The sequence below is a fragment of the Filicampus tigris genome, chromosome 17 (genome assembly GCF_054856515.1).
Source record: "Filicampus tigris isolate MCC_2025a chromosome 17, RoL_Ftig_1.0, whole genome shotgun sequence".
Lineage (NCBI taxonomy): Eukaryota > Metazoa > Chordata > Actinopteri > Syngnathiformes > Syngnathidae > Filicampus > Filicampus tigris.
Window position 1 is genome coordinate 15757240 of NC_141233.1, and position 24132 is coordinate 15781371.

Below are 24132 nucleotides of genomic sequence, written 5' to 3' on the forward strand. Positions count from 1 at the left end.
GGGCGCGCACAGGGTGGTGCTGCCACTCAAAGAAACAGGACAAAGCGGACGTTGACCAAGTCGTTTTAGTTCAATTCCATAAAGTGCAGCAGTATAATACACTAAATCGTAATCATCATCATCATCATCATAATTTAGGGGTTAAAGTCATCCAATCAGAAGCCAAGCAGGCGCCGCTGGGTCATCTTTCACGCACTCTCTTCGTGAAATCTGGGTGAGAGGAGGGGCGGGGCCTATCCTTACCTCCCGTCACGGCGTCAGTGTTCATGGTCACGCGCCTTCCGCGTGTCCTTTCGGGTCTCGTTTGCAATCCTCCAATGCGGGCGTCTTTACGTGCACGTCTTGGACTCCCACTCCTGCAAAAGAGCAGCGGTGGCGAGGAATTCCGTGAACATGCTTTGTTACTGTACCCCAGCAGATTGTTCAGGTACCGCGACTTGACTTGAGAATCCTTCTAAACTGCTCTTACCGTTGTCGAGCGCCCCGAAAGCAGATATCCGTTTGACGGCAAAATGACGACAAGATCCGGACAAGCATACTGACGGCAAACCTCGGCCAAAAACGTCCATCGTCAGCTAAAGTATAGATGATGACGTTTTGCTTCGAAATTCCAATTTTCAGGCGAAATAGTCGTCAAAGTGTTGTTTTCAAATTCAACTTGTCGGACCTCTGAAGCCTATTTTTCCCCCCCAGAGTATTTTGTTTCAAAGTGAAAGTGCTTCGACCGGGGGCGGAGCCAGAAAGTGTCTAATGGGTGGGCCTAGAAAAATCTGGGTGGGCCTTAATATTTCTCTCACTGAGCACAATCCTCCTGTCCCGACACATCGTATTATTCGAATAAAATGACAAACTTCCTTGGACCACTTCAATTATGCCATTCTTAATGTTCATTAAAATAATTAAAAAAAAAAAATCAGAAATAATTTAATAATCATTTACTAAAAAATTTTAAAGTATTTATTTTTTTCATGAATCTCACTGGGCGGTCAGTTTGTCAATCTGGATCGGGCTGTGCACGCCCAGGCCCATCCGTGGCTCCGCCCCTCGGGTTTGACTTTTAACGAACTTTTCCACACAAAGTCATTTGTTGATTGCAGAAAAAAAAATCTCTGTCTTATTGTCTTGCGAGTTGTACAGTTGTGTCATTTCGAAGGCGCCTTTGCTCTCGGGAGCACGAAGGCACGAGAGCAAAAGGCTGACGTCCCAGACTCACCTTGGCCTTCTGCATGACGTTTCCCTTGGAGGAGGCGTACAGGGAAGGTGGACGCTTTCGGAGCTCCGAAGCCGAGTTGACGGGAGTCACGCCGCTGTTGGTGGACGCTTTGTTTGCCTTGTCGCCGCACGCCTGCTGCACACGTACGCACATCAGCAATACGAAAGAAACCGGCTATCTTCGCTTTCAATCCAAGAAGCAAAAAAAAAAAAAAAAAAAAAAAAAGCCGCTCATTATTGTCTAAGTGAAGTTCGATTTTCCATAAAGACATTTTTTAAGTTCCGATGACAAATACGAGATTGAATTGGCATTTTGAGAGCAGGTTTGTTAGTTCTTATTAGTTTTCACACTTCCAAAATGCTCCCTTTGATTTTAGGTTTGATTACTTTTCGTATTTGTTTTCTCTGTTTATGGCCGGTGTCGGACCGAGACCCAAGTCGCAGCTACAACATTGGCACTTTTCAGGAGACCAAACAGGGTCAGTCATTAACGTTCCATCATCAAAGTCAGCAAGGCATTTTCAACACTTCAGCCCGGTGCGACCATCTGTGAAAATTACACGCACGCACGCACTGACCTAATGGGGAAAAATACGACATTTACCAAATTGTGACTTCTGAGGTTTCGGCCCGACAATATGGAGTATTTGTCAAGTGCAAGATTAAAAAGAGGTCACAATAAGTATTGCGCAATGAGGAAAGTATACTGCAATTCCTAAACGAGTGTTGGACCTTCCTTCCTTCCTACGTTCGTGCAATCAGCCGCAAACGATCGTGCATGAAATTGACAAAAACAAAAATGGACATTTTTTTTTTGTGTGTGTGGTGACTTGGTTTCCATTTTTCTGTTGCCATTGAAAAACGGGAGGAGCCACTGACACACGGATTTGAAAGCTTTCTCCTTTTTTGCTACCTTGGTGATGAGCGTGGTGCTGGTGGGCGGGGCCGCGATGGCACCCCTGGCCAATGACTTGTTGAGGTTTTCTTTGACTTGGGTCATCTTGAGCTCAAGCTCCACCCGCTCGTCCTCCTTCTGCTTGCACAGCGCCTCCAGCTGGACCAGACGACGCTCCACGCCCGAGTCTGCGCAGGGACGGACATGGACAAATATAACACGCACACGCATTTTGACACCGACCACACGTTTACATATATGGACACAGACACACGCGCGCGCACACACTGGCTTTCGTGACTGACGCAACTCACCTGCGTCGCGACTGTCCTTCAATTCCTTCAAGGTCTTCCGCTCGGCGCGCAGAGCGTTTAGGGCGCATCTGAGGGCGTCCTTCTGCCTCTCCAGCTCCGCCTGCTGCGTCACGTATCTCCTGGCGTCGTCCTCGGCGCGCAGTTTGCCGTAGCGAGCGTACTGGTTGACGCCTGGAAGGCAAAAGGCGGATCAACATCAACTCGAGGAAACTTGAGTTCCCTACCCCTGTCCTAAAGTGTCCCATCGAGTCCGTCGGCCATTTTGTAGCGCTGCCGCAATGCGTCGTGAGGATGGATGCGGACACAAAACTCCCAATTTTTTTTTTTAAATATCGTGGACTACATACAATGATTGACTATAGAAAAATCCTCATATAGTGATTATGGAGTATTTAATTTATCATTTTTTTCAACCTTACAGCCAAATACATAAGGTAGTCCTCTAAAAACCCCTAAAAAGTAGGGATGCAACGATTAATCGGAAATCGATTTAAAATCGATTCATCGACTCCATGATTTGAAAAATCGAGTTGATTAAATTCATCTAGAAAATGATGTCTTGAAACGTTTTTTCATTCCAGATGCATAGCACATTTCGAATGTGTGTGCATGGGAGCTATTTTCGAAAAATCGAATCGAAAATCGGGAACTGAAAATCGAATCGAGTGAATGAGATGAGGGATTATTCGATGAATCCTTTCAACCTTAGAGTCAACTAGCTCGTCCACTAACGTAAAATCCTTTTGGAGTGAATACGGGAGTAGGGAATGACGTATGATTCCGTGTTCAGACCGATTCATCGTTCCCCACTCCCCAATCACAAGAACCGTGTTGATGACGTATGCGCTGTATAAATAAAGTTGTGTCGGATTGTATAACTCAATGACCAATGACTGAGGGGTCATAACTCACTGGAGGCGTGTCTCTTGATGGCGGCCTGCTGCTCCGTCCTATCCGAGCCCCTGCTGGAGAAGGAGGCGTGGCGCCTCACCGAGCCGCCTTTGACCGCCACGCAGTCGTCGTCCTGCGGTGACGTGTGATGTCGTTAGGAGAGCTTAAAAACAAGGCGTCATCTTCACGAGAGCAAAGCCGCCGTCTGTTGGGAGAACTCCTAATCTCACGAGAATTCAGTAAAGCAGACCGCTATTTATGAGCGGGACAGCAAATAACAAAAATGTGCGAGTAAATGACATGCCTTAAAATTGCCATTAAGGAAAAAAAACATTTTTGATTGACATTTTCATGAAAATGTTGGTTTTAAATTCAAATTGTGGTATTTTGTTTCAAATTCAAAGGTTGACTTTTGGCAAAATGTTTTCCAGAACATTTTGATTTAAAATCCCGCGTGAGTTTTGAGGTGTATTATTCTAGAAAATGTTGAAGATTCCAATCCTTTGACTTCCGAGCAATATTTTTGCTTCTAAATTAAACCTGTTTGACTTTTGAGGATTTAAAAACAAAACAAAAAAATCTTACCGGTTCAAATGATTTGACTTCTTTTAGAAACTGTTGGTGTAAAAATTCAAATAGTTTGACTTCTCAGGCATATTTTTCAGAAATGTGGCATTGTTTGACTTTTGGCCACTATTTTCCAGAAGACTGCGCTCGGAATCGTTCCCTCCTTCCCTCCCCTTGAATCATTACCGTTAGCCCGATGACGCCGTCGCCTACGTCATATTTTAGCATTTTCGAACGATGAGGGGGGAAAAAAAAAGCACAATTCTTTGCAAGTACACTGGTAATTTCTCTTGATGTCATAAGAGTCAGTTAAAAGGGTAATTATGCTTATTGGGCTAAGGCTATCTTGGAATTAGCGAGGGCAACCTCACCGCCACACTCTCGTAGACCTCGTCGTACATGACCCCGCCGCCATGGGAAGAAGCGGCGGCGGCGGCGGCGGTGGCCCACCTGACCGGAAGGGAGGCAGAAAAAGACAAGACATGAAGGCGGACAAGAGGAAGCGCACGTCAACAAGTCCGAGTGTCTCACAGGAAGGAGTGTCTGGCGGCATGGCGGATGTCCGTCAGCGTGTCCACGTCGACGTAGTCGTAGTGGAGCTCTTCGGGCAGCGCGCCGCTGCCCGTCTCGGCCAACAGGACGCCCAGCCAGCGGCCCAGGCTCTCCGAGCAGCTGGCCTGACCCGCACGCAAACGTCAACACCAATTCCAACCCGCGCTGCTCGACACGTCCGCAAATTGCAATTCCAACATTTTCTTCCATTTGAATTCTGGGGTTCAAATTCAAAGTGCAACCATAGTTTTGACTTTGTAACGATGAATCGAAAATCGATTTTAAAATCCATTCATCGGGACGGTTAGATTAATCGATTCGATAATTTGAAAACAGAGTTGATTAAATTCATATAGAAAATCATGTCTTGGAATGTTTTTTTTTTTCATTCCAGATGCATCAAAATTGCGCCAAACATCATCGCGTATTGCGCTTGTGGATGGCTGCAGAACCACACTAGTGCACGGGAGCAATTTTTAGAAAAATCGAATCGAATGGAAAACTGACAATCGAATGGAGGCCTGAGTGAATCGTTGCATCCCTACTTTTCGGGCAGAGTTATCCAGAAAATTCTGGTTTAAAATTCCAAATTTGACCTTTGGAGCATTTCTTCCAGAATATTTTGGTCTGGAATTCAAATGACAGTATGTTAATTTTGAGACATATTACAAAATTTGCAGACATTAGCACTTTTTTGTAAACACATTACAACATAAGACAAAAAATAACGGCATGTAAACTAACACTCCTCCCCCTACAAATTTTTACTTTATTTTTTTTTAAAATCAGGCGATTTTTTTCCTGAGTTGATAGGTTAAACAAATATTTAAGGATAAGGTACTGTAAAACAGTCACATCTTCCGCCTATCTTGATTCCTATCTTTATTGTTGTAAGCCTTAAGGGACATAAAAAAGGAATTACATTATTCATGACATATTTTCTGTAATTGGCGAATGAATCAGTTATCAGATGTTTATTCTGCCAAATATCAGAATCGCCATATCGGCCGGGCCCAAGTGACGACGATGTGACAGGATTACCTCCAAGGCCGCTAGCTCCGCCCCTCCCTGCAGGACGCGGAAGGAGAAGGGACGCTTGGGGCCGAGTCCCCCCGGCATGACCTCGGCCCCCCGCAGGGGGACCGCCGTGAAGGGGGGCCGCTGGTCGCCCGGGTCCCTTTGCAGATTCAGACTTCCTGCTCGCACCGTGCACCAGCACTCCTTCCAGACTCCGCCCACGCACACGCTCAGATATCCTGGGAGCGAGTTTGTACTCGGGTCAGCTGATCCCCACGAACCAATCAACAAAACGCGCCTCACCGCAGCCGGGGTTGTCGTGGCGCCCGGAGGGGAGGGGCGGCTTGCGTTTGGAGAAGGTGATGATTTGATTGATGGTCTTTCCCGCCGCACGGCTCATGGATCCCGTTAACTCCGACAAGGTGCCGCGCTTTGCTTTGCCTGCAATCCAAACACAGATGCTCACCATGACGACCGATCAATCGATCGGTCGGTTCAGGAAAAGAAATAGAAACATAGTTACCAGTTAGTTGGTGTTACCGGTGGCAAAGCAACGAAATATTATATTATTATATTGTATTTCATTATATTGTATTGTATTTGTATATTGTCTTTTTTTTTTTTTTTTTTAACTTGAAAAATTGTATGCTATATCTTGGCACAGTGAAATGTATTTCAAATTGTCAAACTATTGCCGTTAAAATTGTTTAGGACATTTTAAAAGGTATTTCGAATAAAAGTGTGCTATCATTAAGCTTGAAAATGATTAACAAATTCAATTTAAAAAATGCCCACCGTGTTTTCATTAAACTTCTTTTAACCTTTTGAAATGAAACACTTTGTGCAACATAATCAAGTTTTATTTTTTTAAAGAGATGTTTTGAAAATTAATGCAACAAGTTTAAAAAAAAAAAAAAAGAAAGGTGACAATTTGTCACACAGTTTTTTCCAATTTGTAAATACACTCTAAATGCTGCAAACTTTTTATTCAGGACAAAAAAACTTTAAAAAAAATTCCAGTCATGCCACTGATTACTTAAAAAACAAAAAACAAAACAAAAACAATGTCTTGGGTAGTGTACCAGATACTGAAACGTCCCGGAGAAACCCTATCTTCGTGATTGGCGAGTAGGGAATGAAATCAATCACTCGTTCCCAGCTCTTTGTGATTTTGTGGCGTCATGGGGACACAATGGCAGGAAGTGGGCAGGAAGTACATCCTATCTACTCCCGTCTCACTTCCTTTCGCCCCCCTCGCGCCACAAAGCACAAAACAAGAGCGCAAAAGAGCAAACAGAAAGATTCTTAGTTGCCATCAGAGCTGGGCATTCCGTCAGACCGACGGACCGGTCCGTCACTGACGGACGCCCATTTTGCTGACGACCAACGAATGACTGGGAAAATTTGAAAATGGATCATCCATGCATGATAAGTAGGGATGTAATGATTCACTCAAGCCCCGATTCGATTTTCAATTCCCGATTTTCGATTTGATTCAATTAAAAAAAAAAAATCGCTACCATGCTTGTCTCTGCGCTAGTGTGGTTCTGCAGCCATCCACAAACGCAGTACGCAATGGTGTTTGGCGCAAAAGCATAATATGATCTACACATTCAAAATGTGCTATGCATCTGGAATAAAAAAACATTTCAAGGCGTCATTTTCGAGATGACTGGGTTTTTCGATTAATCGAATCAATTTATCGATTAATCGGGGCGAATCCATTTTGAATCGATTTCCGATTAATCGCTACATCTTCATGATGAGAGTAAAAAAGATGATTGTGATTTGTTGTGATGATGATGATTGCGTGCAAACCTACTGAGTGTGTCACCGGCGTCTCGTCCCGGTCCCGGTGCCGGTCCATGCGCGGACGACTGGCAGTCCGCGGTGGGCCCGCTGTCAGAGTCCGACGTGTGTCTGTCAGACTGCAGCATCTGAGGCAAGAAGGCTTTGGAATCATTTTGTCACTTTAAATGCCGCAACGTTGACGTCAACAACGTCCCGGCATCAACGGCAAACACAGCAGTGGCTGATGAGTGGAATCAGGGCACGTTTTGTCGTTGGAGATGCTTTGGAGGGCGTCGGCTGTCTTCGGGGTGACATTTTTAAAGGCCGGTCGCCAATTTCCGTCTTCGTGAAAACCGAGCAGTATTTCGATTTGGTTCCGATTTCAAATTCTTATAACGGCCAATACGAGGAAAAGCAGAGGTACCTCGAGGCCTTCGACAAATAGGAGTGCATGCGCGCGTGTGTAGTGTGACTGCTGATGATGATGTGGGAAGGAGGCGGATGAAGCACCTTGTCAAGCTCCGCCTTCCTCTGAACAACGGGAGAAGTTGATGCGTTGAGGGCATCCATGTTGCCACAATGGCTGCCGACATCTTGCACCACCTGGAAGTTTGAATTCATCTTGTAAAGGACAATATATGTATATATATATACAATATATATAGAACGATATTCTGCGCTTTGACAAATATCGGCGTTTTTAAAACATCTGATGGCCGATAATAAATCAATTGAAAACTGTGTTGAGATCAAAACAAAGATATGTTACATTTTCTGTCATTTTGAAATTTTGGAAAACTTCATTTACTGTCGACTACGACCCTGGGTGCTCCCGGAACTTTTTGTTAGAATTCGATAAAGATGCATATTGTCCAAAAATTATAGTAATAATAATAATAATACAAAAAAAACCCTACATTATGCAAATCTGAAAAATTGCTCAATAAACATGCTTAGAGACGTCTCAACAAAGTTACGATTTTTTTCCCCTTTCTTTTCTTTTTTTTGCCAATATTATATTTTTTACAAAAAATTAATATCGGCTCCAAATATCGGTTATCGGCTGCCTCGACGACTAATAATCGGTATCGGAATCGGCCCTGAAAAAAAAACACATCGGTCTATCTCTACCATCAATCAATCGAAAGTGATTAGGGAGTAGGGAAAGAGTGATGGTGACGTGTGTGGGCCCGTGCGCACCTTGATCCATCGCTGGGCTTGCTCGCGGCTCTGCACGGCCAGTACCAGAACCTCTCCGGCAGGCATGGAGAAGCGCAGCTCGTGTCTCTTCTTCTTGCGGCCGTCCTTGTTGACGTAAAGGACGCTGCACTGGCTGAGGGGAATCTCCGTGTGGGGGGTGCTCTCCTTGATACTCTTGTAGCACTACACCCACACACACGCGCACAGTTGAGCGGCGCACACACTCGCTCTGTGTCAACCTTTCGTCCGTCTCTTTCTCTCTCTCACCTGCAGTTTGTCATCTCGCACGACCACCAGCTGCTTGGCCCACTGTCCGAATCGCTTCTTCCGCGGCAGAACGGCGCAAATCCGGCAGTCCCTGAGCGGGGCCTCCGGACTCCCGTCCGTGGCGGTCCACCCCCGAGGAGGACTCTGCGCTTTGGCCTCGTCCTCCTCCTCGTACGACTCGTATGAGCTGCTCACGGCGTCTGAGTCGTTATCTGAGTGCATGGACAACACGTGTCACTCCCTCGCCTAAATCGGTGCTCCTCAAATTCAGTCGTACGCTCTGCTTGCGCGCGTCGCTGCTCCGTGTTCCGTCAGCCCGTCTATTTTTTCGCATCTTTTTTTTTTTTTTTTTTTTGTTCAACGAAATGACATGGTTTTACTGAACACTTTGGTGTTCCAACACAATGTTTAATTTCATTTGATTCAAAACATCACTTCTCCCCTCACTAATATTCCAGATCGGGAAGAATTCAAGAGGACTCACAGGAATTTTGGGGAGGCCCGTTGATCCTGGTGATGGGGTAGTTGTTGTCCGCATCTTCGTAGTAGGCGTCTTCCTGGGAGTTCCCGCAAGCTGCTGGAGAAAGCCAAGAAGAACCACGTAAAGGACAATATGGTCCATTCAAATTTCCTGTCACGATCGGGGAGTAGGGCCGGGAGGGACTCCAGCCGCGGCTCAATTGGTTCCACCATAGTTCTTTGGCACCGAGCTGGATAAGTGTTAATCCACCTGTTTTTATCCATCTCTGAGGGCGGCCATTTTGTCACTTCTGTCGACTGAAAACGACATCACAACTGCTCAGGGCTCAGGTAACAAGCAATCACGGCTGACCCGTTTTCTGAAGCTGAGACGTGATTGGTCGTTACCTGAGCCCCGAGCAGTTGCGATGTCATTTCCAGTCGACAGAAATTAGTGAATTCAGCAAAATTAATCACAACGCCGTTTTTCAACTCGTGGACATGCTGGGAACATATTCTTGAAAAAAATATGTTTGGGTTGACTTCCTCTTTAAATTGGAGTAAAACAAGAAACGGTAAATTGGAGTAAAACAAGAAACGGCAGCTTGATTATTTTTCTCAACATCTCTCCGCGGCACTTTAATTTTGTCAGCTACTCGGGGAAGCCCTTCTCCGATTGGCTAACAATTTTCACGTGAAAATATCCCCTCGAGCCGCCAACAGGCCGAGATCCGGAGGGCTTCTCCAAGTTAACGTGCCAAACGGCGTCACTTTTCATAAAAACGCCGCCTTAATCGCACAAATTACTAATTGAAGAGGTTGTGTACTTTTTTTTTTTTTTTTTTTTTTTTGCATGAACATAGGTATTTGTCATGAAGGATTTCTGAAGTGGAAATGTTTTTTTTGTTTGTTTTTTTTGACAATTCCACAAAGAGGGCGGCCACTGGTCACATTGCAAATTTGTGTTGATGTCCTGAATGTGCATTAGCGCCGACGCGTGCCCACCGTCCATGTTGGTGGTGAAGTACTGGGGGGCCGAGTCTGGGTCCAGTGGAAGAGCCTCCTCGTAGTAGTCCTCCGGGAGGGGCGTGATAGGCAGCGGAGGGGGCGTATCCGTGGGCGTCTGAGGGAAGCGAGCAAAAGCGCCGGCCAAGTAAATGCTTACGACAACAAGAAGATCAATTGGGACAACTTACAGATTTGTCGGGAAGCGTCTCCTCTTCCTCCCTCTGTTGGACAGGAGAGGTGCTGAGCGCGTGCAGATCGCAGTCTGGTGACGCAAGCGATGACATCGTCATGATCACGACACCCGAGAAGCACGTGGTGGCGACGAGAGCCTGATCAATTAGGTGGCCGAAAAATAAGCCCTTTCCAAATTTTTTTCAACAATTATTATTATTTTTTAACTTACTACAACAAGAAAAGATAATATTCAAATAATCATTTTTTTATTAAATCTGCCCCCCCCAAAAATCTCCCAGTCTATACAGATTTTTTTTTTTTTCCTTTTTTTTATTAGAGTATGACATTCAAGCAAACACCCCAAAAATAAGGTCTCTGTAAGTTTCAGCGTTTGTGGGACTATGGAAAATACACATTTCTTAATTGGAAACACTAAACAGGAATAATAAATAATAATAATAAAAACGGGTGGATTAACTCTTATTCCACTTGTTTTTAGCCATCTCTGGGTGCGGCCATTTTGTCTTCTGACCAATCACGGCTCAGATTCAGAAAACAGGTCAGCCGTGATTGGTCGTTGCGAGCAGTTGTGATGTCATTTTTAGTCGACCGAAGACAGAATGGCCGCCCCCAGAGATGGCTAAAAACGAATGCATTTTGCTGCTCAACTTATATTCAGCAAACGCAAAATGAATCAGAATGCCGTGTTTCAACTAATGGGCCTGCTGGGAACATATTCTTGAAAAAAAATGTTTGGATTGACTTCTACTTTAATTTTCTTTGGCCTTCAAAAACTCCGAATGGGTGGGGCACGTTGAAGAAGAACTCACCAAAGCGTTCGAACAGCGACTCGACAAAGCTGGTGCCGTTGCCGTAGAGACAGCTGTTGACGTACACGTCCGAGCCGCCGCCTGCGGGGAATGCAAAGAGCTACCATTCAATTCAAAATGTAACCCGGCCGAGACAGGAAAGGATGTGCCCTAAAAGGTCCTTGTGTGTGCGTGCGTGTTGCGCTTTTTGGTACCTGACACCTGCAGCGTGTCCAGGATGTTGCGTACGGACGCCATCTTGTGGGCGGTGGCAGCGCTGAGGCTCTCGCCGTCCAACATCTTGAGCAGAGCGGCCAGCTCGCAGACCAGTCGCTCCACCGGCTCTGCGCGCGCACACACACACACACACATAGGTTTATAATTGCGGAAAGACATAAAGAAAGCACGACTTTGATCCAACTGAAACTCCTCAACTCACTGCAACATAGTTTCGACACTAAGGTGATACAAGATGGCGCTAAAAGCAATCCTTTTTTTAATACCTCAGCACAAAAAAACAAGTGAAGACAGATTTTTGGAGGCTAGGTTCCAAAAATGTCAAACCTCAAATGTGCGAAGTCACTCATTGCTAGTCCGATAGCACGCTTGCCTACATCGTATTGGAAAGGTGAAAGAAAACAGGAAAAAAAAAAAAAAAAAAAAAAAAACATTTTTAGCAAGCGCGTGGCTATGTTTTACTGACATTTTAACAGAAAGTCCAAAACAACACATGCTTGAGCACAGCAGAAGGTGAGTGAATCGATTATCAAAAGGGTCCTCGACTAACTTGATCATCGAATAGCTGTCGATTAATGGCTGCGCCTGAAATGAAGGTGACTGCAAACATGTCGGAAACATCCTTTGAAAGCCACCGCAGTGACCGTGGAAAACCGGCCCACATGAAAACATCTCTGTCCATGATTATCGACTGTGACATCATTCAACGCTCACTTTTCAATGTGTGCGTAACAGCTGAAGGCTGAGATTAATATCCGATGGGGACCATTTGATTTATTCGCCATGTTTGTGTTTTCTTGCAAAGCTATTGTGATCATGCCAAACGCTGGCATCCTGTTACCGAGTGTGCGCGCGGACCTTGGCTCGCTCATGCTGAGGTTTCCTGCCGAAGAGGAAAAGAAGTCAAAGTGCAGAAGAAAAGTGTCCGAGAGGATGAACTGTCATCATCAATAATAGCGGCGATGACGACGACGTTATTGTGTCAAAGGCGAGGACGGCCTTCCCTCGCCGTCAGCTGCTCTTCTCGAAAATGGACCCCAAACATCTCGTGTGAATCTTCCATTTTTCCCCCCCCCTCTCTTTTCTAACACCAGCAACATCGAAAATTCAACATTTAAAACATTTGACAACGCACACAAGCTACGGTTGGACGCTCAACACGGAACGCTTAACGTGAGCGTTAAACCCGCAAAACACGGAGCGAGCTCGAGTGCGCGCGTCGGACGTCCTGTGTCTTGCTTCTCACACGCGCTGAGACAATAGCGCATTGTCTTCACGGATCACAATGAGACTCAAAGCGACTCGGAGACAAAACCACCGCTCGCACGCAGTCAAAAATGGAGCGTGACACACACACACACACAGCTGCATTGTGGGTGTGAGCATCCATTCATGACTGCAACCAGCAGCTGTGAGCGTGCGTGTGTGTGTGTGTGTGCGTACAGCGTAGGCAAGCAGCTGTAGTTTCCTGTCTGGGTTGTTGACAACTCCTGCATGTCCGGCGTCCACGGCTGCGTTTGCTCACCATATAGTTGGGGTGGCCATTTTGTGGGGCAAATGCGGCGAAGCTGATCATGTGACTGCAATGTACTGTATCCCACAACCCAAGCGCGCTACAAATTTACAGACATTCCATGTTGGTGGTTAGCAACGTCCCGTAAATGCTCACGTATAAACACAAGACACACACGAAGACGAAAAAAACAACAACATTTCATACCCGGATGTCCAAACCTCCTGTTTCTTTGTAAATGTGCATGTCTTGCTTATGTGAGGAATCTCCACAATATTGATTCAAAACGATTGATTGTCAAAGGGTGCTATTAGCAGCACGCAAGGCTCCCTCTAGTGGTACGCAAATGAATCTCTGCCCAAGTACCGAGTATTTAATGGTTGCATTTCATAGGTTACATTTTCACTTGCTTTCACTCTTTGAGAGCAGTCTGTTTTGACATTTCTATTTAGGGATTTTTTTTTAAACCTTTTATGGTCAATACACTTTAATTAAATCATAACCAGCCCCCCCAGCCCAAAAAAAATCGAATTTTTTACTTATAACATGTTGACTTTATTCCTGTAAAATTATACTGTATATTTATCTCTGATTTTCATTTCATTTTCATAAAGTTTTTTTTCATGAAATAAAGACGTGTTTTTCCTGTCAGTTATACACAGAAAATTCAGATGTGTTTTAAAGTATGGCTCAAGTATTTAGCGAGCATGTTTGAAGGCTTTTGTGCTCCAGCTGCAGGTCACATGACTGACTCTCTTTCCTGTTTTCCTTTTGAAGGGTTTTTCACGTCCATCCAGACGAAAAAGTGCCATTGTTAGCTTGGCCATTTTATGATTAGTGATCGCAATGAATTTCAGACATCAAACGCAGAAGAAGCGTGCGTGACAACGGCCAATAATTCATTTTCACTTCAACCATTTCCTTTTGTGCCGTTTCCACATGAAACCAGGCAAAAGAAGTGCCGTCGCCCTGATGGCCGAAGACTCTCCACATTTGCGCGTGGCTGACGCTGGTTCTTTCAAGCCGAGAGGCGGAAAAGGATCAGCTGTTCAACCAGCTTGCGCCCCGCTTCGCCCACACAGCCGTCATTGTAACCGTCCACGCACACGCGCGCACACACACCACAAGCACGCACAGTCATGAGACGGGGACCATGCGACTCCAATTTTGGATCGTCTGAGTGTCTTTGTGATCTTCTTCGCACACCAAACGACGATGACAGCATGTGTTGTGCGTTTCTCACTCTTCTCCTTCATCTTTCTCCAGACACTGGCTCTTTTTTGGAGGAGAGTCAGAGTTCACATCTTGACACCCCAGCAGAGACAATCATCGTCTTCACAGTCTTAGTGGCTCGTCATTTAAATTTGGGGCGCCTCCACGGCAATGACAACCAGTCAAAACATGGCGCTTTCGGAATTCCTTTTGCAACTCGGTGCTAACTGTGCTAAAGCAAGAAAGGCTCTCCTCAGTGCTTTGGGGGGGGAGGTTGAACTCGTGTGAGGCCTCAAATGACTTGATGGCAAATCAAAATTGAGGAGCAGCAAAAGAAAAAGAAAAAATACATCTAGGGAGGCAGCGTAGGAGACAAGGAAGCATAAAAGCAGATGACGGAGCTGGGGAAGGATGTGAGGTTGCAAAGAACGAGACAAGGGAGCTGGGGAAGGAAGCAAGAGAGGAGGGAAGGAAGCTTGGTAGCAGGGAGCGAGCAGTGACGGGGGCCAGGAAATGAGGAGAGGAGACAAAGGAGCAGGGAAGGAAGTGAGGGTGAAGGGAAGGAGGAGGATATGTGGGAAGTCGGGGAGTAAGTGAGTATGTCAAAGGAAGGAGGTGAGGAACGAAGACGAGTCGACAAGGGAGCAGAAAAGTCAGCAAAGGAGTCATGATGAAGGCGGGGGGGTTAAGAAAGGAGGCAAGGGAGCAGAGGGAAGGAGGTGAGACAGCTAGGGAAGGATGCAAGAGCATTACGTAGAAAAGGGAATGGGTGAGGAACAGGTTAAGGAGGCATGGGGATAAGTGACAAAGACAAGGGAGCAGGAATGGAAATGAAAGAATAGGGGAAAGCAAGGAAAGGAATGGGAGGGAACAGCAAAGGAGGCAAGTTAGCGGGCAAGGAGGCCAAAGGAATAAGGGAAGTAGGCTGGGAAGGAGGCCAGGAAGGAAGCAGGCCAGGAAGGAAGCAGGGAAGGGAGATAGAAGGAGAAGGAGGTGAGGGAACAAAGGAAGGAGGCTAAATAGCAGGGAAAGGAAGTGAGCGAGCAGAGAAGAAATGAGAAGGGAAAAGGTGGTGGATGAAGTAAGGAGGGAGAAAAGGAAACAGACAAGAGAAGTTGCCAGGAAAGAAGAAGATGAGGTGAGGCAGCAAGAAAGGAGATGAAGCAGCCCAAAACTCATGAACGCACGCTTCCACCCCTCCGATGACGTCTACTTGCAAGAGCTTCGGTCTGACGTCACTCCCCTGTCCGTCACGGTTCTAGCACGACCGCAAACCGTCGTCCAACACGCTCGCTCACTCGCTTTTCAAGTGTTTTTCTGACTTTCGGCACTTGAGTCGTTCTGACGTCTTTGGGGCTCGGTTCGGGAGTCATGACGTCAACTTGACGTGACGGAAGGCGGCTAGCGGCTAGCACGTAAGTAGCGGCGAGGTGACGTCAAGTTGAAGCTCAACTTCTGCCACAAACGAGTTCACGTGAAAACTCACCACTTTGGCGTTTGGGCTCCATGCGCTTCAAATTTTCTCTTGTCCACTTTTGGACCACTTCCGTCGCTTGGTCGTCGTCGTGGTTGTGTTCTTCGGGGCGGACCACCGCGAGGCGAGTGGGAGATGAGCGCCGCCGGCCTGAGTAAGACTCCGGGCGGCCGCAGCCAAGCACACTGACCGCTGCCGGATGGAGCGAGGGCGGGAGCGGGAGGACCTCGGTTGGACTGCTCGGACGCCGCCGGGTCCTAGTGCCCGGTCATTAGTTTCAGAAGAATTCGGGCGGCAGACGAGGCTCGACGCTGTGCCTTTAAGAAGGTCAATTTGAAAAGAAAAGTTGCCAAAAGAGACGGACGTCACTTGAAAAACGACTACAATGTCCCAACAGAGAATTTCAGGGCTTCTGATGGCTCATCCGCCTTGAACCAATTTTCTCACATCAATCCTAAAGATGTAAAAGAGAGACAACGGAAACGTCTTTATTTGTCTTTATCATAGTTATGCTCTCGCATTCCTTCCTAGTCTTTCAGTGTCCTGTCAGCTATTTGTGTCGTCACCCGTGTAGCCGTGTGGAGAAGAAATATGTAATGGCACACGAAAAAAATAAAAACAAACACATACACACACACATACATACACTATAGCGACAAACTCACAACGTCTTTGAGTTTGCAAGTAGAGGCAACTTGTTCTCGGGTATATCGCTTTGTTGCTATCGGCAACCAGCAGCATCCTTGTGCACCGAGGCGCTGCGAGCAGCAGAGGGCAGCAGAGTGATAGATAGATAGATAGATAGATAGATAGATAGATAGATAGATAGATAGATAGATAGATAGATAGATAGATAGATAGATAGATAAACAAGTGACGTTGGTTCGCAAGAATACGTTCCACAAGGATGAAAACGCACGATAGAGTGAAACCATATAAAACATTTTATGAATCACTTTAGCCATCCCACACACTTGTTCAAACACACTTTTTAGACCCATTGTTAATGTGAGTGTCTGTGTGTGAGCTGTTGCCAACAGCAGCATCAGTGATACATGTGTACGCATTGCGTTTATGGGTTTTACTGTTCAACAAATGGCTCTCCTTTCCCACATGCAATGGCATTGTAGTGAGCAGGTGTGCTGTAAAAAGCCACTCAAAAATCATTGCTTCCAAAACCTGCGACATGAAACTGTGACACAAGCAGTGTAAACTTATCCCGTAAACATGGAGTCCACCGCTCCTATTGTTTTCAAGTTTCGGGCCAGCCCAGCATGTGACACATGCTGACACACGCAGCCGCATTCCTATACGGGCGCGACTACGCGACGCCTTCGGGCGCGCTCGGCAAAGTGAGCTTCGCGCATGCCACGCAGGCAGAATGTGGCTTGTCGTCTTTGTTAAGACGTTCCGGCGGACAGCCAAGGCGCCGAGGTCGATTTTAAAAACGGCCTCGTGAACCTTTGCCAAGGTTCCCGCAAGTTGGAATCTGGGCCGGCGCTTTCACCAGCCGCCCCTGAATGCAGCACCCGGCGGGTTAAGCGGCTGCCTCTGTGTCTCGCCGAGTCTCCCCGATCGACGGCGCCATGGACAGAGGAGGTTTGTCGGAGGAAGCGGTGGCGGACGCCTGCAAGGCCGGAGACCCCGCCACCAAGGTCACGTCACGCATCGTCCGGCTCGTTTTTGGCTTGCCGTCGGACCGCTTTGACTTTGAAGGATGCATGGGCTTGGTCTCGCTCAGGCCTGCTCGGTGCAGTTCCGTGACCACGAGCGTCCTATCAAATCCGTTCACATGAGAGGGGGCTTCCCATTCCCAAGCATGGTCGCTCACTGCGACAGCTGACAATAGCGCGTCACCGGTCCTGAAATACAAGCACCGTTGAACTTTGTTCATCCGTTTGTGCCTGTGATGTTAAGCGATATGCAGAGTAATGAAATGGCCATTGTCATCCATACTGCAGAAGAGTATTTCTGTCCAAAAAGGTGAATATCAAGATTCAAATTTTTTTTTAAATCGTTAAGAGCATCGGTCCACAACCAGTAAAAAAAAAAAACAAAAAAAAACAAAACGTTTTTAAGAGGGTTGAAATTGGTTTGATGTTGTTGATAATGTGTTTCTTTGAATCAATATTTGTCCTTTGCAGAGTTCTTACATGTTCTTTTTTTGCAATTGTAATGGCCGTCAATTGTACGCAGATTTCTCACTCTTGGCGACGGTTAGCTAGCTGCTCATGATTTTAAAGTGAACACGTAACAACTAACTGGAAAGATTTAAACCAGTGAGCGGAAAACAATTGAAGATATCCTTGGTGATTTGTGCGCAAGCACGGGCTGAGGATTTCAGAAATTTGTTGGCAGAGTCCGCACAAATTCAAGCACGAACACGGCAATGAATCGAAAATTCGCGAAGATCGAATCGCAAGTTTGAATGAATGAGGCGGGCCCGGTGTTCAATACCCCCGGTGTTCGGGTTCAGCATTTGGCCGGAACAGACTATCAAGTCAGTCTCCGGTATGAACTTTGGCATGGGTCGGACACTTTGGCGCAACACTGGATTCGTTGCGGATATGCCAAATATTCTTTTTGCCAGATCACGCGTATTTGAAATGCTAATGAGTCGCGATCTATTTGCTGGTTTCAGGACTACATGATGCAGCAGACCATGCTGAGGGTCAAAGATCCCGCTCGCTCCCTCGACTTCTACACGCGAATCCTCGGAATGACGTCAGTGCCGACACAACTCTGGAGGCCTCACACTTGCAACTCGCACGCCACCTGACAAAGTGTGCTTGTGTGCGCGCGCGCACACGCCCGTGCCCTTGTGCGCGTATGTCTGTTTGTGTAAATGTTTGTTTATTTGTGAGGGTGCGCGTGTTTCTGTTTAGATGTGTTTGTGTGCTTTTGTGTTTGTGCCCACGCGCGCGTTTGTTTTGTCCATGCGTGTTTGTGTCAGGCTGCTGCAGAAGATCGACTTCCCGTCGGTGCGCTTCAGCCTTTACTTCCTGGGCTTCGAGAACAAGGCTGACATTCCGTCGGACATCCGCGAGAGGACGGCCTGGACTTTTTCCCGTCGAGCCACCTTGGAGCTTACCCAGTGAGCAAGCAATCCGAAAAAAAAAAGTTTGAAAAAGTGCCGTTCGCAACAGAAAATTTCACACACAAAAATGGAGGGCTTTGTTCCCTTTTGGGATGCAAGCACACATAGAAAAAAGTTATATACAATTAAACATTGTTATTACCTTAATTTAGACGTATTTCTCCATAGAATCGTGTCAAGTAAGTGTTAGCTACAAGAATACTGATACATTTGTTACGATTTTTTTTGTGTGCCTGTGCCAGTAACTGGGGCTCAGAGTCGGACAAAAGTTTGTCTTACCACAACGGAAACAGCGACCCCATTGGCTTCGGTGAGAACTGCAATTGCTCTTTCCCATCTTTTAAAATGCATCTGACGTTTTTTGAAGGATTTTTTGTTTTGTTTTGTTTGGTTCTGAATCCAAAGGTCACATTGGCATTGCCGTGCCCGACGTTGGCATCGCTTGTCACTTGTTTCAATCTCTGGGCGTCACCTTCATCAAGAAGCCGCACTCTGGTAAACGCACGCAACATAAACGTGATTTTTTTTTTAGATAGTTGCCCTAGATTGAGTTCCTAAAAATGTCTCTAAAAATCCTGTCGTTGTGATTGGGGAGTCGGGAATGGTGAATGATTGTGAACGCTAGGGGATTTGTACATCGGGAGTATAGGGCGGGCGCTGCAAATGAGCAAATTAGCTTTTGCACACATCAGATTGTTGTGCTACAGTTTGGCAGGCTGTATTTTTGTATTTGTTTTCTCATGTAAACAAATACAAATAAATCAATCATAAATCAATAAAAAAAATCATAAATAAATCAAATCATTGATTACAGTCAACTAAAAGGCTTAAACAACCAATCGAATACGCCTTCATGACTGGGCCCACCATAACGCAGATGAATGAAATGAAGACCACCAATTAATCGGCCGATTAATTTTAAAAAGATAAAATGAACAAAGTAACTTTGTTTTTGGTCCCTTAACACACCACAACAACACATGAAGGACAGGCAGATGATTTGACCGTTTTACTGTATTTTGTCCTTATTTAAATGTTTGATTTTTCTTTGGGAAATGTAGTTTGAATGTCCATATCTCTGTCTTATGTTGTCATGTCTTGTAAAAATTTTTTTTGAAAAAATCAGCAAAAAACAGCCATTTTTTGGGCGGCCAATTTGATAAGATACTGGGATTTTTGATTTTTGCTAACCGAGTGTTGGCGTGACAATGGTTTTGGGTCATCGGCAGGCAAGAGGAAAGGTCTGGCCTTCATTCAGGATCCCGACGGCTACTGGATCGAGATCTTCACTCCGGACAAGATGGCGGCTTTGATGGCACCGTGACGCTAATCTGCTGATAGGAATCTTTCTTTCTTCATTTGTTGTTGTAGTATTCTATTTTGGAGGCACTAGTCTCCCAGCCATGGTGGGCGGGGCTTACATTCCAGACCACCCCCGAAATGCGTGATTATAGAAATGTTGTACCCTATTTAAATATTCCCGGCGCATGTTTTGATGGCATTTACTGCACTTCAATATCTTAAATCTATCTTAAAAAATACAAACACAAAGTCAATTTAGTAGAGTACATTTGGCTCTAAAAGGACTATATTTGGTCGCAATAGGCACAGTAACATTTGAGAGTAAAATATTCATCTTAAAATTCAACGTTCCATTTACTCTGAGAATTTTATACGGAATATTTTACTCTGTTTACTTATTCAAGGTCCTGATGGCATTTGGAATAAAGGAGTTTTTAAATGTACTGCGGGTTGTTTTTGGTACTTTATTATGGGAGGAGTTGGAAATCCATGAAAAGTGGGTGGGAGGAATCCTTTGCTCTCTCTTTTTCTTCAGCACTTCCTTATAGATGCAGCTCAATTGTTTTTGTGCCTTCCCAATGATTTTGAGGTTCACTATTCTCTCCAACTTACTTCTTCCTTTACTTCCTGGAAGTGTGGAATAAAAACTCATCAGAGGATTGACTGACTTCAACCATCATCAACAAACTACAAAGCGCAAAACAGCAACAAGAACCCAAGAATAATGTCGCAAACACTCTGACAATTTCTATTTATTATTTACCTTTTGTAAATGTTATTTAGATGTATTATTAGTGGCAGTCCCTGTTATTCAACACACACACCTTTTCAACAGTTCACTTGTAAACCTGCCCCACCCCCAATTTTTTTCCCCTCAATTTGTGGAGGTCATGCCATTTTTATTGCATTGCAATTGCAACTTTGTTCCAGCAAAATGGATGTATTTCTGTTCCTGTTGAATTATACTTATTATACTTTAAAAATGATGGGTGAATAATGTTATTTTCAATGAATATTGTGAGACAAAAAAAAAACAAAAAGTGTGGTCCCGGGTCATGCAGTTCCACTATAAGCCGGCGGGAAGTGGCAGCGCTCCAGGTTGGACGTTTCATAAAAAGACAACTCGTGACGCATCACGCTACCCGTGACGCCATCACGCTGTCCGTGCGTGCGGCGCCGCGCAGCAACATGTCGCTTCATGGAGGTTGGTTGTTGTTGCTTACTCGCTTGTTCGCTTGTTCTGCCTGCTAGCCGATTCGCAGCCGCCGAGGCAAGCGACGCTCGTTGCGAACTCTTCGGCGAAGCTTCTCGACTGCCGTTTCACTTTTGTGAACTTGATGTTTGGTTGCCTCGGTTAACGTTAGCTCGGCTTGGCTAGCAAGCTCTGAGCTACTTTGTTCGCTAGCTGGTTCAAAGCCTCTCCAAACACTTCAAATTCGCTACTTCACCCCCCTTCCGCGTAAAATGTCAAAGTTTAATTGATTGACACGAAACCGCCACTATCAGATCTTTTTCAGACTCTTCCAGTGATTGAAGATTCCTTTCCCTATGTCAAACTTTGCGCCTTCATGCAAACGCGGTGAGGTCGCAAAGTCTGCATCTTTTTCACAAGGCTGCAGTCATTGCAAATCTCGCTCAACACAAGACACCAACGTAGAACAACGATGTCCATTATGTCTAACTAATTAGTTACTGAACGAAGTCAAATATGGTGTTCAAATGTAAATTTATGAGACTGTTGTAAAATATGGCAAAAATGACCATAATAGTAATTATATTATTACAAGTATGAAATGAACTGACGAAAACAAAGGACGCTTTCGCTATAATTAGATTGTAAAAAGTAGTTTCAGTTAGCTTTTTTTTTTTTTAACACATTATTGCCCGTATAATAAGTTGACTTTTAGTTTTAATTTTGGATTTACTTGCCCGTCGCTATTGGATGTAATATGATAAGTTTCAATGATTATCTCATATTTAGCGTGTTAAAAATATGTGCAGTTCTGTGGAATATGGAGGATGAAACTCAAGAATGTGTTGACTGCGTTGTATTTATTTATTCATCCATCCATTATCCAAACCGCTTATCCTCACAATGAAATTTGTACTGTCTATTGTTGTGATTGGGGACTTGGGAATGAGCGAATCGCTGTGTGTGCAATCATTGGCTCATTTTTAGCAAAGTATCTCTCCATACACCCACCCGGTCGTCCTTGCTCATGGTATTCTTGGTGGTCTTTTTCTGTTTCCTCCCGTGGCGACAGAGGAGGAAGACTTGGAGTGGGAGCCCCCTACCGAAGCGGAGATGAAGGTGATCCAGGCCCGCAGGGAGAGACAGGACCAGATCAGCAAAGTCATGGGCGACTACCTTCTCAAAGGCTACAAGATGCTGGGCGAGTGCTGCGACGTGTGCGGCGTAAGTCTCGCACGCACGCACGCACGCACGCACGCGTGAGCACTCACAATTGCGTGCGTATGTACGCGGGAGTCATTTTGTGTCATTTGGATTGTTGGTTGTTTGCAGACCATCTTGCTGCAGGACCGCACACACAAGAACTATTGTGTCTCGTGTCAGGAGCTGGACTCTGACGTTGACAAGGACAACCCTGGTAAGAAGCACACACACACACAGTGTGGAGGGAATCATTGCCTCATTCCTTACACATTAATCACCATGTAGGTATTTTAGTACAATTTCTTTTAACGGGTTCGGGTTATGAAAAATATCTGACAATTACTTTTTCAGGTAGTTAATGATCATATAAACATGTTTAAGTGCCATTTTTTTTTCTCATCGATGTGGTCCGCTACACATGAGTGACGTTGCTGGTGTCCTGTCAGCCCTCAATGCGCAGGCGGCGCTGTCCCAGGTGCGAGAGCGGCGTCTGGCGGCTCAGTCTCCGGCGCCATCTGATCCGGCCTACGTCAACGGCGATTGCGGAGTCGCCGTCCCCCAACCCCGACCGGAGCACTGCGAGGGGGCGGCGGCCGGGGGCAGGGCCGTCCCTTCCGCGCCCGCAGCCCCGCCCCCGCCGCCATCCACCGCCGCCATCATCCCCGGGGCCGCCGCCGCCGTCCCGGGGGCCGCCGCCGCCGCCGCCGCCCGCCCGCCGCCCCCCAGCGCGGTCTTGCGTCCGCTGGCTCAGCGTCCCGTGCTGCAGGATGCCGAGGAGGCGGTGCTCAGCAAAATGCGCTGGGCCAGCAGCCAGCTGCAAACTTGCGCCTCACTGGAGTCCAGCATCCAGCTGTGCAACCTGATCTCCAGCTGCGCCGCCTCCCTGCGGAGCCTGCGGGAGGTCAGCCAATAAGGGCGCTTTGCCCTTTGAACTCTTGAGCGGGCGGGCCGACATGCGGGCCAGGCGTCGCGGGTGAGCTCTTTTGTTGTAAGTTATTTTCTCTTTTCAAAGCATTTGGCCATTAAAATGATTCCGCCGATGTTTCCGTGGCAACCTGTTGTCTGGTCACATGACTTGCGTACTTATTGCTACGCATTAAAATGAAAAATTGCTTCCCCGCAGCAAACTCCCACGTACTGTAGTTTGCCTATTTGCGTTCTTTGTTTTTGGGAACCTAACTTCTGCCGTTTGCTGAAAAAGTCACTTTTTCTCAAGAACTGCAAAAAGGCAGAGGTGGGCGTCGTCAGGCCCTCAGTGAGTTCCCGTCACTGTGTCAGGCCGGCCTAGATGAGCCCAGTCCGTCTTTTGTCAGCAACATTCAATCGGTGTTGAGAACGTCATTTCCACATCCCGCGCAGGCGCCGCACAAATAAAGACAAAAACTCTCATCAAAAACATGAGGCAACGACACGTGCGCAGCGTGGTGAATGTTGAAAGAAAAACAATTTGGGTCTGTGCGGTCAGCGAAAGGTATACAACGAGATATATATTTTTTCTTTTCCCTCTTTATTTGGCTGTGTGACATAGTACACGTCGTCGGTGCCGTTTACCGGGTCGGCCTGAAATACTGACGGGCTGAAGATGCCCGCCTCTGCAAATAGGTGAGTTTCCCCCAAAATCAAAGCCACACATTGTGAATACTCAAGGAACCCTCAGTGGCCTTGTGGTTCGCACCTGTGCCTCCCGGTTGCCTGGCTTTGGGGTTGTGTCGAAACTGTTTGTCGACACGTGACCTGACATTGATG

At 46.1% G+C, this 24132-nt stretch overlaps 3 protein-coding genes across 11 annotated transcripts; 2 read left to right on the plus strand and 1 right to left on the minus strand.

Annotated features, from left to right (window-relative positions):
- Positions 1-47: 47 nt before the first annotated feature.
- LOC147133669 (actin filament-associated protein 1-like 1) lies at positions 48-15891 on the minus strand. 5 transcript variants are annotated; one of them, XM_086012584.1, is made up of 19 exons: positions 15605-15891; positions 11372-11500; positions 11178-11258; positions 10362-10435; positions 10171-10288; positions 9191-9283; positions 8707-8918; positions 8440-8622; positions 7750-7842; positions 7271-7385; positions 5752-5889; positions 5473-5687; positions 4411-4556; positions 4251-4329; positions 3334-3445; positions 2422-2592; positions 2126-2295; positions 1214-1345; positions 48-356 (listed from the first exon to the last, which is right to left on the minus strand). In XM_086012584.1, the coding sequence occupies exons 1-19, from the start codon at positions 15624-15626 to the stop codon at positions 330-332; spliced, it is 2310 nt and encodes a 769-aa protein (XP_085868710.1). In that variant the 5' UTR covers positions 15627-15891; the 3' UTR covers positions 48-329. The 5 variants fall into 5 exon arrangements, with proteins under 5 accessions (XP_085868710.1, XP_085868712.1, XP_085868709.1 ...); XM_086012586.1 differs by having other exon boundaries at positions 1214-1348; positions 9191-9280; positions 15605-15890; XM_086012583.1 differs by having other exon boundaries at positions 1214-1348; positions 15605-15890.
- On the plus strand, positions 15358-20434 carry LOC147133670 (lactoylglutathione lyase-like). Of its 5 annotated transcripts, none has more exons than XM_086012592.1 (6): positions 15358-15533; positions 18234-18316; positions 18546-18686; positions 18932-18999; positions 19095-19184; positions 19919-20434. In XM_086012592.1, the coding sequence occupies exons 2-6, from the start codon at positions 18240-18242 to the stop codon at positions 20011-20013; spliced, it is 471 nt and encodes a 156-aa protein (XP_085868718.1). In that variant the 5' UTR covers positions 15358-15533; positions 18234-18239; the 3' UTR covers positions 20014-20434. The 5 variants fall into 5 exon arrangements, with proteins under 5 accessions (XP_085868718.1, XP_085868716.1, XP_085868715.1 ...); XM_086012590.1 differs by lacking the exon at positions 15358-15533 and adding an exon at positions 16922-17247; XM_086012589.1 differs by lacking the exon at positions 15358-15533 and adding an exon at positions 17254-17575 and having other exon boundaries at positions 18234-18375.
- Positions 20435-21048: 614 nt separating this feature from the next.
- znrd2 (zinc ribbon domain containing 2) lies at positions 21049-23519 on the plus strand. The gene is made up of 4 exons (XM_086012587.1): positions 21049-21195; positions 22256-22407; positions 22516-22600; positions 22833-23519. The coding sequence occupies exons 1-4, from the start codon at positions 21180-21182 to the stop codon at positions 23297-23299; spliced, it is 720 nt and encodes a 239-aa protein (XP_085868713.1). The 5' UTR covers positions 21049-21179; the 3' UTR covers positions 23300-23519.
- Positions 23520-24132: the final 613 nt, after the last annotated feature.